At 41.2% G+C, this 21,073-nt stretch overlaps 1 protein-coding gene across 1 annotated transcript in view; it reads left to right on the top strand.

Annotated features, from left to right (window-relative positions):
• PROM1 (prominin 1) overlaps nt 1–19,971 on the top strand; it is an 86,130-nt gene extending 66,159 nt beyond the window's left edge. The window contains exons 17-25 of the mRNA XM_044418365.1: nt 7,247–7,339; nt 9,106–9,159; nt 11,513–11,593; nt 11,708–11,776; nt 12,043–12,135; nt 14,850–14,965; nt 16,627–16,695; nt 18,857–18,896; nt 19,176–19,971. Coding sequence (XP_044274300.1) covers nt 7,247–7,339; nt 9,106–9,159; nt 11,513–11,593; nt 11,708–11,776; nt 12,043–12,135; nt 14,850–14,965; nt 16,627–16,695; nt 18,857–18,875 — 594 coding nt within the window. The 3' untranslated portion in view covers nt 18,876–18,896; nt 19,176–19,971. The remainder of the gene's footprint in view (nt 1–7,246; nt 7,340–9,105; nt 9,160–11,512; nt 11,594–11,707; nt 11,777–12,042; nt 12,136–14,849; nt 14,966–16,626; nt 16,696–18,856; nt 18,897–19,175) is intronic.
• Nucleotides 19,972–21,073: the final 1,102 nt, after the last annotated feature.

Raw genomic sequence — 21,073 nt, 5'->3', positions numbered from 1 at the left:
CAGATCTGTTGACTTGAGCTTCCATCTCGGACGGAGAAATCCATGACCACCTGCCTGTGAGGTCGCTGACACCTACACCTGCTGGGCAGTCATCTCCAGAGGGATCTCTGAGGGCTTCTCAGCACCCATCTTCCCTCTTTCCTCCACAGCCTCCTGCACTGCAACCATCACAATACCAGGTGCCTTTGCCCTATGGGGACTTCGATCCCAAGCACTTCGACCAGCCTTATCTGTGGGATTTCTATCCCCCATACAGCTACTACCCACAACCACCAATGCGTTGTCACCAATCCACACCTCAGTCGGTGTCAAGGGACACTCCAACATCTGCTGCGGTGCTCACCCGTCCACCAACATCTCCAGAGGGATCTTCCTCCAGTCCGTCATACGAGTCTGACTCGGATTTGGAGGAGTCCCAGCAGATCTCCACCTCTCCCAACACTATCATTACCACACAGGGTCCCGGTTCTCCTGGTGACTCCCAAGGTCGGTTCTCGGAGCTGCTAGCATGAATGACAAAGTCCCTTGAAATCAATGTCCAACAGTGCACTGACGTGAACCAGGATAATATCTACGACATGGTTTGTAAAGAAGACTCCGCTCCTATCACCCTGCTGTTTATTACCACCCTTCGACAGGTGATGGCGAACTCTTGGCAACTACTGAACCACCCCATCCTACCTCCGATCATTTGGAGGCCATGTATAAAGTTTGGGAGCAGGACATACCATTCCTCCTAAAACATCCCCAACCAAACTCTATAGTGATCGAGTCAACACAGGGCTGACAGTCAAGGGAGCACTCCGCTCCATCGGACAGAGAGGGTCAGAAAATCAACATGATGTCTCACCACATCTATGCCGCCATGGGACTCAATCTGCTCATTACCAGTTATGAGGTCACTAGTCTGTTACCGATCTTTGGCTAAAGATCGAGTCCCTCGCTGCATTCCTTCCAGACCAGCAAAGGGAGCTGGCCCACATCTTCATCAGGGAGGTGATGCAGTTCTCAAAACAGCAGCTCAACAGTGAGGCATCATGTCAATTGCAACTCGAGGGTGCTTTTTGGTGCTGTAGCCCTCCAACACCGTGCCTGGCTCAGAGCAGGCAACTTGCTACAAGAAACAAAGCAAAAGGTGGAGTATATGCCGTTTGACGGCACTGGTCTTTTCCACTCCAAGACTGACAAGTTGGAGCACATACACAAGGCTTGTCTCACTTCTTGCTGGATGGAGTACTCCATGCAACCAAGACGTAAGTGGCCATGGAACAGTTCTCAATACCGGCCCTTCCAGCCCTACCACCAGGGATACCCCACCAGCAATTCGGACAGCAATTCAGACAAAGACAGCCTTGGACCCATTGATGCAACGCCTCACACTACCAATGCTGCCGAGCTGATGCTGACAAGCATCCTCACTGATGGGACGCATAAACTTTTCCTCAGTCCTTCAACCCACCTTGCCCTCTCCCTTTTGGGAATCAGCTGCAAGGTTGACTCCCCATCTGGGAGTCCATCACATCTGATAGGTGGGTTCTTACCATCATAGAGTGCAGATATAAAATCGAGTTTGAAACTGTGCTCCCTTCAGGTCCAATCCGATATACAGCAGCCTCTCCAGCCCTCCTGGAAGAAGTCACGGAGCTGTTTCATAAGGGAGCAATCCGAAAACTTAATCACTCTGATGGACTGCACGGTTACTACTCCAGGTACTTCACGGTACCAAAAAGAGACAGAGGTGTTTGCCCCATTCTGGATTTACATGGGATTAATAAATATATCAAAATTTTAAAATTCAGAATGACCATTCTCCAGAACATACTTCCGTTGCTCAGGAAAGAGGATTGGTTTGCATCCCTGACTTAAAAGAAGCTTACTTCCGCATCAGCATTCATCCTGCTCACAGGCGCCTCCTTTGGTTCATTGGTGGTACCGAAGCCTATGAGTACAATGTTCTCCCCTTTGGGTTTGCTACTGCTCCAAGGGTCTTTATGAAATGCATGGCGCTAGTTGCAGGGTATCCATATCTACCCTCAGGCTGCAGGGTATCCACACCTACCCTTACCTGGATGATTGGCTCATCGTCTCCTCCTCTAGAGGTGACGTACTGACTTCAATCAGCACCACCTGTTCCCTGCTTGACTGGTTGGGTCTTTGCATCAATATTGAGAAATCATGCCTTGTTTCCTTCCAGGTCATCAACTACATCGGAGCACACCTGGACGCCCTTCACACAGGAACCTTCCTACCTCCGGACCGACAAGAGAGACTGATAACCTCTGTACGACGGATCACCACTCAATGGACTGTCTCAACACACTCCATTCAACAGGTGTTCGGTCATATGGTATCCACAGTATCAGTGGTATCGAATGCAAGACTGTGAATGCAGCCATTGCAGCTGTGGTTCAATTGCAACTTTCATCCAGACCGTGATTGACCGAACCAACTATTGCAACCTCTGCACTCAGTCCTCTGAACTCTATCCTGGTGGATTATTAATACTAACCATTCTTGCGGAGTACCATTCTGTGCACTGGAACCGACCGTGACACTCTATACTGATGCCTCCCTGACTGGATGGGCTGTCCACTGTGCGTCTCTTTGGACCCAAGGCACCTGGCATGAACACGAGACCACAAGGCATATCAACTGCCTGGAATTGCTGGCAGTCTTCAAGGCACTACATTCCTTTCAGGCCATCCTACAAGGCCACACGGTCCAGATTGCACCAGACAACATTGTGACCATGTTCTACATAAACAAGCAGGGCAGAACAAGATTGGGCCCATTAATGCATCTTGCCCTCCGTATGTGGAACTGGTGCATTGCCCACAGGATCACTCCTGGAGTGGTTCGTCTTGCCGGCATTGACAACGAGGAACCCGACTCCCTCAGCAGGCACATATCCACAACCCATGAGTGGGAGTTGGATCGCCTAGTCCAGGGGTTGGCAACCTGTGGCTCCAGAGCCACATGTGGCTCTTGAATGCCTCTGCTGCAGCTCCATTGCTCAAAACACTCGCTGGCACAGCCGCCGATCTGCAACCGAGGCTCCTAGTTACAAAATACCAATAGGTGATGATTAGGCATCCACTCAAGAACGCCTCGCTAGTGGTTAAGTAAATTGCTACATTCCTCTGCTATTGTGCAGGGAAAGAGTGGAACAAGCTTCCTGCAGCCTCTCATGTTACACGATACACTGCTGAAGAGATTCTCTTTGTCCAAATGTAATCTCCTTCATATGAATATTAAAAGCTGTGCTTGGGACCTGTCACAATTCACATCACTTGACTGTTTATCTGCTAATCAGTCACTAAACACACCTATATCTGCGACCCGCGCTGATTTACTGAGCTTTTTCCCCCGGTAGGTCAACCATGGATAAAACGAAGAAAAGTTTCTGAAGAAAACCGAACATTTAATGGTACATGGATAGATTTATTAGCTTTTACTGCTGACGAACTTATGGGGTTTGCTGTTTAATGCATGCAGCCCTTTAGCACTGATTTTGACTCTGCAGGAAGCTGTTCTCCAATTCAAAATATATGAAAGGAGTCCTACTACTTTATAATGTAAGATTAAAAATAACAGGTTTTAGTGACTGAACAAGAGCTGCAGCTAAATCATAATGAAGATATAGATCTACTTCCTTGTTTTAAGAAGATTCTTATAAAAATTCCAACAACATTGTTACATTGAGAGAGGGATGTTTGTTCAATATTTCACCAGACTATTATTTATATTTGTTGTATTGCAGAAACTACTTACTGTATGAAAGTATCAATTAGTCCTTTTTTTATTCAGGTTGACAGCTGACTGCACCCTCCAGTACATGTGATAAAAGAATGTGGGCACACAGAAGCAGACAGCATGTTTGCAGGTGGATAATTTAAGTTCGGCTTTTGATTTCATAAATACCAGGAGGACTCAAATAGACATTGAATATTTTATTTGAAAGTGACCTTCAACCCAGCGTCTTTTTTTCCGGAGTTCAAAATGTTTTTGTTGCATGCAGAAATAAAAATTCGTTTTCTCTGTAGCAGTTCATTGATTTCATAAATGCAACACACTTTAGTTTTTTATACATAGCATAAAGGTAAAAAATGATATATGCAGTGTTATCTTCATTTTAGATGTGAAAAGGGTTTTGCGGCTCCCAGTGTTTTCTTTTCTGTGGGAAACGGGTCCAAATGGCTCTTTGAGTGTTAAAGGTTGCCGACCCCTGGCCTAGTCTGTCGCCATCTTTTCCAACTGTGGGGAACACTGACCATAGACCCTTTTGAGACATGGGACAACTCCATCTGCAGGACTTATTGTTCCAGAGCGGGCATTGGTCCGGATTCAATCAGGAACGCTCTCATGATCTCCTGGGAGAATGAGTTCTTATACGCATTCCCTCCGATCCCACTAATAACAAGGACTATAGCGAAGATCCATCACGACAATGCTCACAGCATTCTTATCACTCCCTGGTGGCCCCGACAGTCTTGGTTCCCCACTCCTCTCCAACTGTACAACAATGAGTTCTTATATCTACCTCACAGCCCTCACCTTTTCACTCAAAAACAAGGTGCTATATGGCATCCAGACTTGCGATCCCTGAACCTCACCGCTTGGCTCATCCACTGACTACTCCTCCAACTTTATCTTCGAAACCAACTATATCTTCCGTACCAACTATTGACTCTACTCATCCCGTACTGACAACTCCTTCGGATTCGACAAAAGCACCTCCTTTGGGACTGATGTTCATGTTGTCTACACTTGCTTCCACGAGATCAGAGACTTCTGTGCCACCATTACTCTCAGTACCGACCCTGGTACCGATGACATCTTTGAATCCAACAGATCTTCACCTTGACATTCAATTCATTCTCCAATCTGCACAACGACTGAACACACAATGCTCCTACAATGCTTAATGGAAGTGTTTTATCTCCTTTGCTGCTGCTAACCAATATCTACCTCAGTCAGCCATCTGGCATCATCGAGGATGCATTGGAGGTTTATTTGTATTCTCTCACCAACTTGTATGTCGATTCCGACAAGGATTACAAAACCTACAACCTCCGATCTGATTGGTTGTCCCAACATGGAGGCTCTCTGCTGTTTTGCAGGCTCTCACCAAACCTCCATTTGAACCACTGGCTACCACCAATCTCTGCCTTCTCTCTTGGAAAATGGCCTTCCTGGTTGCTATCACATCAGCCTGAAAGGCTACCAAACTGTGTGCTCTTTGTGTTAACCCTCCATACCTCAATTTCCGCAAGGAGAAAGTAGTCCTCAGTACTGACCCAGCCTTTCTGCCAAAGGTGGCAACGCCTTTTCACCTTAATCAGGACATTGTTCTACTAGCTTACTCCCTGCTCCATCATCACCGATCAAGCGCTGTCTACACAGCCTAGACGTCTACAGATGTTTGGCCTTTTATCGATCCCAAACTGAGTCATTCAGGAAAACCAAACGGCTTTTCATCAAATACTCAGAACACAATGAGGGAGTGCCCGTCGGCACTCAAGGACTTTTGAAATGGATCATTGAGACGATTAAACTTGCTTACTGTCTCTCCAAACTGGACTTCTCTCTTACTCCGAAGGGACATTCCACAAGAGCTGTCGCCGCTTCTTCTGCCCTCCATGTGGGCATTCCACTACATGATATCTGCAAAGTGGCTACGTGGTCCTCCCTGTGCACATTCATGAAGCACTACTGTTTAGACGTCAAGCCCAGACAGGACTGCTCCTTTGGCCCTGCCGTCTTGTCCACAGTTCTTCGGTGACAACACCATTCCACCTCCAGGTGTGGTAAGCTTGTCATCCATCCATATAGGTGTGATGCATGGAGACCACAACAAAGAAAGGCAGGTTGCTTACCTGTAACTGTCATTCTTCAAGTGGTCATCCATGCATTCACACAACCCGCCCACCAGCCCCACTTTGGTGTCGGTGACTGGATATACTGTATGTTTCTATGCTTCCTTACAGAGCAGGGTTCTATACGAGCCAGCTCCAGCTGGGGGCGAACAGACATTCTTTAGCTGACTGGTGAAGGGGCGGGCACTCTGACCATTTAAACTGGGGGGAGCATGGAATTCCTGCCAAAAACCATTAAAGCTCTCAAATCTTCCCAGCAGCAGGCACTGCACAGGCACAGCACGCATATATGTGTGAATGCACTGATGACCACTCAAAGAATGACAGTTACAGGTATGCAACCTGCCTTTATATGCCCACAAAACATATTCCCCATGAAACACTGAACATCTTGCTACATTTGTACTGGGCCTGAAGCTTTGGAATTAAGAAGTTTTAAATTTGCACCTGCCTACAAAGCTTAATTTTGGGGGGATAGTGTCGAACCTATGTATGTATGCTGGAACACATACTTTGTAGGCATATAGTCCCAGATTCAGTCTCAAGAAATTTTGAGTAACAAAGCTTTGCAGGACCTTCTCATTTCAGCAGTTTTGTATGTTCAGTTTTGTGTTTCCATCTGCAATTCTGTTGAGACTAGACAGCAAAGAGCCAGAGTGGTGTTGTGGTTAGAGTGCTGGACCGGGTCTAGTCCCCACTCAGCCATGCTCACTGGCTTACTTTGGGTGAGTTACTGACTCTCAGCCTACACAACCTCACGAGATTTTTGTGAGGAGAAAATGGAGAGAATGACCATGCAAACGCTTTTAAGAGGAGGAAAGGTGGAATGCATAGATTGAATCTAAATTTAATAAAACCTCTTTCTGGTTTAAATAATAACCCAGCTTTAAACAAAGATACTATACTTAGTCTTGGAATAACAAATACCCATATCTCTGCCCAGCACTCACCAAAAGAAAAATCAGGAGCCATAACTTTTCTTTCAGCTCCTGCTCAGATGATCACTCTCTTAATAAATGTTGATCTCTAATTAAATATATCAGTGGGAGGCGCCATTGCACCTTTCAGTCTACTGGAGAAATAATTCTAGCTTGCTTTAAAGGAAAAAAAAGTGTCCTGATAACAGGAAAAAAAGTTGAGTTTCCCTTTGCCAAAAGAAACTGCTGTAGTTAATTATCATACAGGAAGTGCTTCTGAATAGATGCATAGAGATGGTGGAGAAGGTCATATCTCTCATTAAAATTTAGTGACATATTTCTGGGTTTACATTTTATGAGAAATGTGCTGCTACACACTTCTTTGGAAAAGGAAAGTCCATCAGCAATTACCAGCTGCATGCTAACCTATTTCATTAATATTTATCTTTGCAGCCCAAAGGAGCATTGGAAAACGCCTTAAAAGGACATGCAAATAATATTCGAATGATACATAGCCAACAAGTAGTTCCACTGGAGCAAGCAATGGTAAAAAACTGAAAGTCCTAGGACAAGATCGTAAGAGGGCTTTGAACAAGCTGCAGAGGGACTGCCTAAATTCATGATGATGCTAGTCTACTCTCTTATGCAATGATTTTTAAAGTTTTAAGGTCTTTATATTTAAACTTTGTTGAGTATTTATGGTTCTGTTCTGGATGTAAAGCTACACTGTGGATTAGTGTTATGTGCACAAACAGTGAAAATCCTCAGAGGCTTATGCACTTTTATCCTCTTTTATTTTTGCTTCCCCATTAAACTCACCAGAGTTCCTCATTGCATCCAGTGCAAAAGTCTTCTGAAGCTAGAGATAACTTGAACTGGGGGATACAAATTTTTTGTATTTTCCAACGTATCCACCTTTTAATTTGGCTTCTCTTGCTGCATTATTCCTTCATGATGTGCTATTTTGTTTGAAATAACCTCCTTACTGAAAAATGCAGGCATTTTGTGCTTTTGTTTGCTTGTTTGCTTTTATTTTCACTCTTTTGACCAATTAACTCTTAATCATTCTCAATCTTTTTTTTCCCAAAAACTGACTGTCAAGAAATATGTTAGAGCTAGGGTAAGTGCTCTACCTTCCCTACACTGAAAGTGAGTCATTAGTTTTAGATCCATTTCAAGTTGTGAGGTTCCCCATATTCAATTTCAATACCATGCATGTATTCTGGTTTGGTTTTGTTTAGGAGTGAAGACGTGCACCAGCTGTAGCTTGTTGCAGGCACCCCCATGGCTTAAGTACACTGACTGTGATCTGTCACTCCACTGCCAACAAATCTTCTCCCAACACCGCTGCAGCCCATGTGTTGCTTTTCTTGCAGATGGACCAGGTTTCCTTTGCTTTTCCTAGTCCCATCTGAGAAGTCCCTCTGGGAGCATCCTCTAGGCATTCTATGGCTCCCACTTTCTGAGTGTGGATGCCTCTTACCCCTGTATTGGTATTAAGAATGGCAGGAGGAACGGTCTTAAACAGAAAGTGCATCAGAACCCCCACCCACAACCAGCATCACTTTATGGCTCTTGCGTGGACCAAGTATTTTGCTAATACTTCACTTTTGCTAGTATTTCTAGCCATGAATGTCCATAGTAGTTATATTGCTTTCCACAAAGTATCTTTTCGAGGTACTTACTGAAAGTTCTCAGAGAGATATCTGGACTTCATAATGGTCCCTTGTAACATTTTGTAGTGGATCAGCTAAATCTGTATGATATAACCAGATAACTTTGTAATATAAAACTAATCTGGGTAGAACTGGATATTGTTACAAGAAATATGGGACTGACGCCCCAAATAGCTCATGGCAATTTTCCCTGTTCCCTTCCTTAATATGTAGCGCAATCTAAGCATATGTCCTGATCCCACTGCATACCATCTTTCCCCACTAGTGACAGCCAAAGATGTGGAGCAGAAAGTAGGAATACTTGTTGCATCCCAATCTTCCTCACAATGTGTTGTCTTGCCCTTGACTTGGAATGCCTCATCCCAGTGCCATTGGTAAACCTGAGGCACTTTTACAGGGATCAGATGCACGTGCAGCGAATAGGGATTATAAATATATGCACCTACTATATATAGAATATAACTACAAACTAACTAGATCATAACATTCTCTTCCTTCTGTTTCTACACATGTTACATTGGATTTACTTTTATTAAGCTAACTGGCTTAAATAGTGTATGGATCAAATAATTTCTGTTGATTGTAACACAAGGGGAAGATTTAATGGAATGCCTTTGTCTTCCCTTTTTTAATCAGAGTACTTTAAACCAAAGCATAAGATTACTGCAGAAGACAGCATCAGAACTTTCGGTAAGCTTTTGCTTGTATGTTTTTCAGCGATACAAGCTTGTAGGGTTCTTCTACACATTAAATAGCTCACTGAATCATCAAATAACTTCTATCTCTTTTCCCGAATGGCTATATTAGCCTTACACCTTTCCAGCCTTCTCTGCTTACCCTCTCTGTATGTGCACATGTGATTTTTCCTAAACTCTGATTGGTATTTCATTCAAACACAGAAGCCATCTTTAGATCTTTACTGGTGGCTTCATATACTCTGGTTTATGGAGCAGTGGTCAGGTCTTCTTCCCCCAGTATGAAGATCCTGGTTTGCATCAAACAAGAGTTGCTTACTGCATCCAAACAGGATCTTTCTTATTATGCTTTGTGAACTTATATTAAGTCAGAGATCCCCAACTGGGGCATAATGAGGAACTCTAGCTTAGTGTGCATTCGGGCCTGTTCGCATGAAGCCAGTGCTCAATGGAAGAAGATTAGGACATGGCTATGGCACTCCAGTACAACTGTCTTCTAACTATTGGCTCTCATTGAAGGAACATTATTGGACAATTCTGGATTACTAGCCTGTAATCTGCCTATCGAATGGTCAGCAAGAGAGCAAGGAGAGAGAGTGGGAGACCTGGGTGGTTGGCCTGATGGTGATGCCTGCACATAGCCAGTGTGTCCCTCTTTGGCAGAGCTGCCTTCAGAAGAGGAGAGCTCTGGCTCCCTGAGTAAAACAAATGTTCAGCCAGCAAAGTGCAGCGACCAGACAGGAGTGCCGTGCGTGGCTGCCCCTGCGGTCTCTGTTGCTGGAGATGGTGCAGCATGATGCACCCCTGCCACTGAGATTCCAGATTTGTGGCTGGGCAGGGGGGCATCATGCTGCACCATCTCCAGCAGGAAGACAGTGCATGCGGGGGGGGGGGGAGCGGCACATAGCAGCCAATTGGAATGTGGCTGCAGCTGCATGAGCAACTGCTAGACAAAACAAGGCAGCGGACAATAGGGATGGGAATGTCAGCCACTGCTGCAGTTGCCAGTGTCAGAAATGGGGAACTCAATGGCAGAAATGAGGAAACTACAGGGAAATATGGTAACTAAATTTACAACAAGCAGTGCTGAAATGTGGAAACTTCAGAACAAACTGCTGATTCCCTGTGGGGATTAAAGGTAACCAAATGTTACATATTTCACTATAGCTGCTGAATTCATACATAGCAAGCCATTCCTGCCAAGTGTTTCACTCAGATTTGCTCTGATTTTCTGGCCACTTCTTAGATCTACTCTTGCCCTTAGAGGATAATTGTATTTCCCATTTATATTATACTATAATTTATATTGCCTATATTATAGGCAAATTCAGCAGAAAGAAGAGTTGAAAGATGTGTTGAATGACCTAAGAATTTTCCTTATGCATATGTGTTGTTATGCCTTGGCAGCATGACCAACTAAATAAGTCTAGTACTTTCTGGCAAAAAATGTAGAGTGATCAACTGATTGCACCATGGCTCCCTGACAGGTTTCCTGTATGATACAAGTTTTGGCAGGCATACATTTTGCTGGATGCAACAGATTTTCACTCAGATTGCAAAATGAGGTCTGAGTTATACCACTCTGAGTATAGCTAAAGCTGCCATGATTAATCATCCCCTAACCCAAGGCAAAACCTCCACTTGGAAAGCTAGCATAACTGGTACATGCATTATATCCTAGGCCAGGGTTAGGAACCTGTAAGACTTGCTTTTTTACTACTACTTACTTCTAGTGCACAAGATCCAGAAACCAGAACTTCAAACTTTTAGTTAAAATCAGCTGCCAGGAGAGAGGAATTTAGATTAGGGCTGCATTCCTTGGGGAATTATGAATTCTAGGCCTTTTTCCAACACTATTTCCTTAAATTATACTCTCTGTATAACTTATACCCCATGTCTTGAACCTGCTGTTGGTAACAAGGGAGAAAAGAAGTGTGCCTTTTCCCTTTACATGGTTAATTGCACTTTTGGGGAGTAATTTAAATCCAGGGATGATGTGAAACATGGGTTAAAATTTGCCTCCCCCCCAGGGCCGCAGCCATGGTGCAAAATTATCTTCTCAGCAGGTGATTGCAGCCAGTGTTTGGTAGATCCTTGGGAGATCCAGTCATCCCTCTCCTGAGTCTTGTCAAGCTTGGCTTACATTGAGTACTGGATAACTTGACCAATGACTCACCATGAAGAATGTGTGCACATGAATCAGCTTAGCATGTAGTTTTTCCTTTCTGGTTAATTATGTTTTGTTGAAAAATCTTCTTGTAAACCTTATCATGCTAACTGAAGGACTGGCTTGACCTTAACTGCGTTATTTGTCTCACCATTTGCCTCTTTTGTTCTTTTTTCTCTAGGGGAAAGTGAAAAATGTGATTAGTGCTGTTGATGCTGCTCAACTTCTTATAAACAATAATGCTTCATTAGTTATTGTCCAGGTAAATTTCCTCTTTGTGTTAAAAGGTTTTTTAAACAAATCTTTACAGTGCAGTGTGCTTGACATTCTTGTGTATATCTTAACATGTGTTTCTTTCCTTCCTGCTCCCAAAAAGGAAACTAAAAAGTACATGGACACTATATTAGCTTACTTTGAGCAGTATGCTGAATGGGTGAAGGAATCGGTAAGAGAACTGTTTTGTTTTTTTTTTTCTTCCCATTGGCTTTGGCAGTCTGGAGAACTCAAATGTAGTAGTAATCACAATAATGTAGTAGTTCCATCACTGTTATCTGGAGCTATACAGAACAGCAGCAGAGAAATACTGGAACTGAAACACTGATTCTCTTTCTATGATTATAGCATTGCTGCCTTTACAGCTGAGTATAAAAATATTGGGAATTTGCAGTATCAAATATCTGACCTTTCACTTCTGTTTCTGATCTCTTGTAGATTACGATGGAAGTGGCAACATGTAAGCCCATTGCCAATGTGATTGATACAGCTGTAGATATATTTCTGTGCAGCTATGTAACTGATTCATTGGTAAGAACATTTTGCACTCTTCCAAGGCAAGTCATAAAAAAGGAGAGGAAAGATTTGTAGGGACCATAATTGTTTAATTTTTCTTACACCTTCACTGGTATTTTTTTCTCCAAGGTATTCTCTTCTAAGATGAGAGAAGTGCCTTAATGCAGTTCTTCATATCCCTTTCTTCTTTAGGTTATGGTCACTCCTACGCCTACAAGAAAGATAGACTTGCATAATAAGAAATGTAATTATACTCTACTGAGTAGCTTCCACAGCATTAGAATTCAGGTGTACTTCAGTGATCTGAAAAATCACATGTCTAGAAAAGTAATCTTGAGAAACAATCTGGAGTGAAAACTTTTAAATTGCCACTCACAAGCCAGATGGTTGTTGTTTAATGTCTTCAGATTTTGAAATAATGTGAAATAGGTTGATTGGGCATTTCTGTTGTCATAATACTGGTTTTAGGGCATTTTCTTGAACCAGAACTAATCCAGAGAATAATTTTGTGATTTCTCATACAATTACAAGCTGAAGAACCCTACCTCTAAAGGCACAGCAGGTCCTCCGAGATATTGTCAGACTCTTTCAGTGGCCATTGGACTGATGAGAGCTGGAGTCTTAACAACAGCTGCAAGGCCACAGGTGTCCCAGCCTATTATTCTGCTTCTGACAGTGACCAGCCACATGGTAGCTGCAGCCCACTGCATGCATCTTTCCATTTCCTGTATCAGCTGTGCATATGCAATCTACCTTTGGATTTTTCCTCTTACCTGCCATGGCTGGTACTCATTGATGGATGCATCAAATTGACTTTTGGGATGCACAATTGGGTGCATTCCTAAGTGCCAATGTTTACTGATTCTTTTGTGCTGCGATGCTAGTATCTGCCTCTCCTAAGTGCCTTGAGATATCCAGACATTGCATATATTAAACTCAATTATTTCCTGCCATTATTGCTAACTGGAGGCACCTAAAGGACCATGGCATAGATTTTTTGCTCTTTCGACCAGCAGTCCATCCTGCTTCTAGTCTTATAAGAAAGCAAAATGTAAAAACCACCTTAACAGCCAAAGCTAATTAGGCTAATCTAGATCTGTATTAAACATTCTTTCTTGTATAAACAGCATCTATGAACCCAAAAATGTCTCTAGGATTTTTAGGGGCTTACAGTATCGTAGGCAGGAATAAAGGTGCTTTTGTTAAAATTTACTGCAGGAGGAAAGCCTGGCTAGGATATTAATCTTGTGAAGCGTGCACATACCTTGTGGTTTTGGCAGGTTGAGATGAAGTTGTGTGACTGAGTGACATTTTTTAAGTAGCTGTCTGCTTTTCAGATCCAGTCCAGTATAGAGAGAGATGGACAGCACACTTCCATCATGTTTAGCTTGGCTTAGGAGTGTGTTTTCGTTTGCACATGGCAAGGTCTTGCCAGCACAGGACTTGCGAAGGCATCTGAACGCCTCCCACTACAACACAAGGCAGTCACCTGTCTTTAGATGTTGAAGGCAACACACCTAGGCTTTTATGGCAGTGTACCAAGGGCTTGATAAACCTCCTATTTTTTTCATACCTGGATCAGCAAAAAATGACGAGTGGGTGGCTGTGAAACACTGGGCAGTCCCTGCAATGCTGGGCTGAAGGTCTGAAGGTCCACATTCAGCTTAGTCGGTCACTGGTTATGCAGCCCTGTATATGGGACAGTTCTACAGCATGGTGATCATATGAGTAATTTTGGCACTGAAAAATAAGCTTCATATTGATTTTTAAAACAAGTAGCTTACTCAGTAGCAGCTGATTTTGGGGAGCATGTAAAGAGCTTCCAGCTTCTTCAATGTGGCTTTTCATCCAATAGTAGGCAATACACATGTCCTTCTTTGGACCTTTCCACGTCTATACCAAGAAAAACGTGGATCCCAGTGTACATTAGATCAGCTGTTTATATGAGTAGTGTTATCCACTCATCTGCACTAAGTAGAAACTACACCAGAGAGAACACTATTGTGAAATCAAGTCCTGTATTCTAACTTAGTGATCCCCAGGAAGTGTTTTTTCATCTGGTGCATTCTGTCACTCTAGTGCTCATTCATCAGCGTACTTTACTGCCAGTAAAGCCATAGATTCATGGCAGATTCAAACTTTAAATTTGATTAATAAACTTACTAGAATTTCCGCTGAACCAAGGCATCCAAACATGTTTACAGCTGAAAAACATTCAGAGATGAAGTTCTAGATGAGATTTAACTATGGTTAGCAATGGATGAGGAAAATTTAACACTTTTGGGAGGAAGTACATATTCTCAAAACTGCCTCTCTGCCCTTTACCTGCAGTTAAGAAGTCCAAGTTAGCCCGTGTTGTTCTGAATTAAGAGATTGCCAATATCATTATTAATAAAGTGGAAGCCTGTGTGATATAATGGTTAAGAGTGTTGGGTCAGGACCCAGGAGATCTGGCCATGAAGCTTACTGGGTGACTTTTGGCCAGACACTGACTCTCTGCCTAACTTACAAGGTTGTTGTCATGAGGATAAAATGGAGAGGAGGAAAACCTTGCAAGCAACCTCAACTTCCTTGCAAGAGGAAGAAGGGCTGGATATAAATGCAATGTAGTAATAACAATAGTAATAGCAGCCTGTAGGATGGAAGGAATATCGATCATATAGAACCTTATAAGCACATACTGGATGTCTTATGTCACTGCTGTTTTGTTTTGTTTGTTTTTTGCCTAGAATGCCTTCTGGTTTGGTTTGGGAGGCTGTTCAGTATTTCTAATCCCTGCCATCATTTGTGCTGTAAAACTAGCCAAATTCTACCGTAGGATGGATACAGAAGACGTGTATGATGAGTAAGTAAGCAGAAAAGGTTAACACAAAGACTATAGAAATGGAAAATAGCACATTATGTGCAATATGTTCCCAATTTCATTGAGATAAGGAATGGAAAGATGCATGCATTGTAATACTTCACATGGGGGTGTATTGCATAGACCACAATAGCACAATTTGAATGGAACAGATTTTCAGAGGAAAAAATGTTAGGCCACTGTTCCATGGAGCTTACCATCAAAATGTCAACAGCAGATGAGGTGGAGAGGCAAGCATAACACACAAAAGGAAGGGAGGAGTGGAAGAGACATAGGCAAAATGGGATGAATCTAAGCCTACCTAGAAAAGTATATCTACACAAAAAAATTACTTAGGTTTTATATAATTTGACAGTTATGGCTTCCATTGTAAAAATCCTGGGAATTGTAGCTTGGTGAGTCTGTTGAGAAATCTGAAAGATCCCTTTCTCTCAGCACTACAGTTCCCACAATGTGTGCGGAAGCTATAAATAAATCCAGAATTAAGGCAAGGTTTCTTGCTTTAGATAATGCTTTAGATAATGCAGGCAAGCATAACATGGGGGCTTGTTTAAGATGGGGCAGTTAGATTGTGAAACAGACATGGGACAGAACTCTGAAAATAATGGCTGCAGCTGTCTCAGGAAGGACAGTTAGAAACTGAGGTGTAGGTATACCTTGTTGATAGTATTCCAGGATTACTTCTTGGAATAGCCTGTACTTAAAAGTATTCCATAGTGCAGTAAAATTGCCTTCATGACAGCTCTGCTCTTAAAGCGCAGTGTTTGCTTACATATTTTCATTGCTGCAACTCTTTGCTTTTGTTGAAATGTAGCTATCCTGCTTTTCCTAACCAACCTTCTGTTCTTCCACTTGCAGTACCTCTGTCTCAGGGACTTGGCATTTTACTTTATGATAGCTATTCTTACTTATTTTTCAGTTGTTTTCACTTTTACCTTTTTATTAACCATATTTCCGTAAGTCTGTCCAGTGCCTTTTCCCAACTTTTTAAAAGATATAGATCACTTTTACATTACTTTTGTTAGAGTAGCTGTGAAAAAATCAGCAGGATAATACTGCAAAACCAAATATTGTCACGTACAAGATATTACACAAGATAACAACTCCTTTTTTTATATTTTGTAGTGTTGAAACTATGCCCATGAAAAAGTAAGAGTTTTTAATTGATACTATGGCATGTAAAACGGGAAGGGTTTTGGTGGATTTTTTTTACTGGAGCTTGTTTTTTTTATTTATAAGCATTACATATTTGGTATGTATCGCATTTCTTTTCTACATGTTAGCATATTGCTTTACATACATACTATATCATAAGTAGCTACATGCAGAGCATGCTGAAATAGAATGTTCTGTAGAATTAATTAGTGTACGTGACTTACTGTATATTCCCAGTTATTCTGCAGGCATTAATAAGGATGTGCCTGCTTTTATTCTTGTATATCTGAAGATGTTTTAGTTGTCTGATATTCAGTTTTCATTGCCGGTTGTAAGTTGCTTTAGGTAAAGATTTTCAGAAAGGCAACTAATAACATTTAAAACAAACATCTTATTGATTTTTATTATCATTTTTGTAACCATGGTGTGTATCAAGTTGCATCATGTCATTAACACAGTCCTTTCTTGGTATATTTATTTTGTTACAGTTTGGAAAATGGTAATAATGGTTATCATAAAGAGCATTTATATGGTATACACAATCCAGTTATGACAAGGTAAACCAAGTTTAAAACTGCCTGCCTTATAAGCATCCTTAATGTACTGTGTCTTGGTTACTTAAAATCATTTTTATTTTTTATTTGTGCATTTCAAAGTCAACACTTTTCTTTTTTGCATGACTTTCCATTTCTTGGCTCTGTCTGTTAAAAGGATATGCCCTATATACCATTAGATACTATAATTTTAATAATGGAATTGCATAATTTCAGTTTTTAAGTCTACCCTTTCCCCAAAACTTGTGAAGATAATTCCTATGTCTGGAGACTGGACGTTCTTGGGTATGTACCTGCTTTATAGCAATTGTTTTTATAAAATATTCTCAGGCCTCTTCACTAAGAACTATTATGAGGTTGCACCAAATTTACTTCAGTGTATTATGTATATTTTAGCAGAAAAGCCTTCTGACAGTCTTATACTGCTCCTTGATCAAATATTGTCTTGGTTTAAACTGCCCCACATGACATCAGTGGCATCCTTATGCAACTACATATGATAGGTCACATAATGTTGCGATATGTTATTTACACAGTTTCTGATTGGGTAGTATCATCTCTACCCAAGATCTAGGCCAAGAATTAACAGAAAGTACATCTTCAGATGTTTGGTCTTCAGATCTCAGCATTCCTGACCATTGGCCATTGGCCATTGGTGGCAGGAGCTTCTGGGAGCGGATCTTCAAAATTTCAAGAATGTCTTCTGCCCAGCCTGTTCTAGAGGGAAGAAACAGATGCAAGGGAAAACTTTCCAAATTATTATAGAATTAAAATGTTTTACAAGAAAATAGTTTTTCGAGTTCTAAAAGAATCTGTGCCAGATACAATTGGTTCTAAAGTCCAGAGATGTTAGTAATTGGACAGCAAACAAATTTCATAAATAAATAAATAAAATAAAGTAAGAAAGATTATTCTTGACTTTACAAAAATTATTGGCAAGTAGGCTTTAGACCTCAATAGAAATAAGCTGTAAAGTCCAGTTTTTTGGGCCACTAGTATTCCTGATCATTAGCCAGACTGAAGCTGGTGGGAGTTGAATTTAAAACTTCTGGACAGCACCAGGTTGAGTAAGAAAGCTGCATAAGGTCCCCAAGTTATGAACAAGTTCCGTTACTGAGAAAATGGAAATTCATCTTTAAGTTGAATGTGTATGTCAGTTGGATCATGTATATTTGGCCCTCCACATTCATGGGGGTTGGGGCACAGGAACCCCGTGAAATGGAAAACCTTTAATATCTCTAGCCCCTCGCCCTGCTTGAACGCGCAAGGGCCTCCTCTTTGCAGCAAGGAAATGCTGGAGGGATTTCCCTCTGTAGATGGACAGGGAAGGAAGGCCTGCTTTGGAGGCCTCCCTCTCTCCCCTCTTGCTTCCTTGTCCCTATGGTGATGCTTTGGAGGCCTTCCTTCTCTCCCCTTCCAATTCCTCCCAGTGGTGATGACAATTTCCTGCAGTAGGGCCAAGTCCCACAAGTGGTTCAATAAAACCACAAGGAACACATTCACTGTCTGCCCAGAAGAGTATGAGTATCTCATCCTCAGAACTGGGCCAGAAGCCAAACTCGTTTTTCTTTAAATAGATGTGGTACCTGAGACAGAGTTTGAAAAATTATTTGTGAATTGTTTTACCTTGTTCCTTAGTATGATAGCCTAATAATTTCTCTTCTCCTCCTTTTTTTATCATGGTACTCCTATCCTTTTCCAGTTTGCTACCTTTTCACAACGGCTTTTAGTTGCTTATAAAGGGCTTTGCATTTTTATAATACAGAAGAAACACAGAATCTAGATTTACTGGTAGCCTTTCTAACTGCAAATGCATGTGCTAGTAACAGTAAAAAAATAACTCACTCATTTTATTTTACATGCCTAATACAGTAATCATATTAAAACTGCACAAAACTATACTTGTCTGCAAATGAAGAGTGGGTTTAAAGCTGTTAGTGATTAGAAGCTTCCTTTCATTCAAAGAGAAAGGAACAAGCAGATTTCAGCTATTTAGAAAATTATTTTGCTTAAACTGTTCAGAAAAGTCAGGGAAAAACTCAACTACATAGGAACATTTGCTCTCAGTGCAGTCGGAATCCTATAGTGAAACAGTTTAGCTAACTATAGATATTAATACAGTTTGCCCCAAAATAGATTTTTATTTCTGTGTTTTCATCCATAGCTCTGTGGAACAGTGGTAGTGCATACTGAAGATGTTATGGGTAAGTTGCAAGCTTCATTTATCCTTTGAAAAAGATTTTGCCCCTTTAAAAAGATGGGCAACCTGGCTTATTTGAACTGTGTATAGTCCCACACAAAGATACTGGTTCCCACCAGTGTCCACTCCATCTCAGGTCAGCCTGGTCACAGCATTCCCACAGTGTACCTCTGAACTGACCAACATTGACCCAAAGGACCTGTGACTTTGTTTAATAGTAGCGATCTTGTTATGTGGGAATTAGGAAAATGCACCAAATTTTCTCTTGTGACTTCATTTTCAGCCTCTGGAAAGAAGACTTCAGATGCTCCTCTGGGAAAGCCCAACATCTTTCCAGTCCATGTTGAATTCTGTGTCCTGAACCATCTTCTTTGGGGCCTGTGCACTACATTAATTTTGAATGAAAAGAGAACTGAATTATATGTCATAAAATGCTGGCATGCAATTGCTGACCAGGTCATATGGCATCTATTACCTGCTGTTCAGCACCATTAAAACCTGGAATTAGTGGTTTCATTCTTGTTTTCTAATTCCATTTTTGCTGCTGAGGCTTCTGTCTTGCATCACATTAATTTAACAGCTTGTCTGGGCTTTGTGTTCATGGTGGGCAGGGTGGGCAGTTGCTTCAGTTTAACTGCCCTTTCAAAATTACTAAGTTCTTATGAGCAGATATGTTAATACAGTGTATATAAATGTGTTTACATTAATACATCTTGTGTACAGACACTTTTGTAACTGTTTTTTACAGCTGTCTTGCAGCAGACTTTTTAATACTGTTTGTTATACTTCACAAACAACCTGTTCAGCATGATCAGTGTTACTTTTGTACTGTTGGATGGCAGCAGTTGACTGTAAAAAGTTTGGAAACCCACAGGATCTCTTGTGTTGTCTTCAGAAAGGTTGATGTAATCAAAGGGTGATTTTTTTTCTCTTTCTGAATTATTATGTAAAGTATCACATCACTGAAACCAAAACTATTTTTCTGAAAGTTGTTGGCATTAAAAGTTCTGAACAAGTGTGCAATGGGAGAATAATCCCCTTCCTTGTAACCTGAATAAATATAGTAACAAATGTTAAAAGATATTCATATCTTCAGCAAATTATGTGTACTTTATAAGTACTGGATTCCAGGCAATTTATTTATTGGCACCTGCCTTGATGTAATGATTACATGTCACAATTTTCCATGTATACCTACATATATATATGCTGAATATACATAACCTTATTCTCAATGCACATCAGATGAAAGAGACTTGGCATACATAAATAGGGTTACATGCCTATTAACCTCATCTAGATGCTACAACAAAATATGAACATAAGGTGGAGATGCCACATAATCTCATACTCCCTTTTTAGTCAGTTCCTTCAATTTGCCAAAGGTATAACTAGACATGAGGTTATCATACTGGCTCCCTTTAGCTTGTAACCTCTGTTTTAGAAGAACGAACTGGCTCTATTTTGATAAGTGTGAAGTATTGACATTGCAGGAGCATCTAGAAACTGTTATACTCCATTGCCTTGAACATGTGTGTAAAAATTGTGAGTACAACTCATTTGGTGATCAGTGGCTACTTGATAAAAAGTTAAACCACTGCCTAGAAACACGAGTGTCTTGCACTTAACTGAGGGACACTGCTTTTATGCCAATAATGTTGTGAGTGTTTTCCTGCCTTTAAGGCAGCAGTGAATACTTAAATAAATAAATACAGGAGGATTAGTCTGATCTTTCAAAATGTGTCAGACTGTGTTGTATAGATTTCATAGCTGACTCTTATGGAAACCTACTTTGTGGATTTTCTGGTAAGACTCCTTCCAGGTAATCTTAGAATTTGTCAGTTACATGATGTTTCCATATCAGTTCTCTGGTGTTGTGGCAAAATGATTTTTTTTCACTGTGCTCCATTCAGCATAATTGCTTTTTTCCCAACATCTTAGTGCTGGAAAAATGCTGTATATGGAACAGCTCTGAACAAAACCAGTGTAAGTGAGATTAGGTATTCACTAATAGGGTGAAGTGATTATTTCTGTTAGCCGATAGGTAGAATATTTGTGTATGCACATGCCCACATACATATACATCTCAAAATTAAAGATTTTAATAAGTTCATATTTTAAGGAATAATGTCCTTGAGTCATTTGAATAAAATGAAAGCTTGATTAATGTTTGTATAAATT

Source organism: Varanus komodoensis, unplaced genomic scaffold, assembly GCF_004798865.1.
Source record: "Varanus komodoensis strain SLA01 unplaced genomic scaffold, ASM479886v1 scaffold9, whole genome shotgun sequence".
NCBI classification, from domain to species: Eukaryota; Metazoa; Chordata; class Lepidosauria; order Squamata; family Varanidae; genus Varanus; species Varanus komodoensis.
The sequence above is the reverse complement of the archived record's forward strand: the minus strand, read 5'-3'. Positions and strand labels throughout refer to the sequence as shown.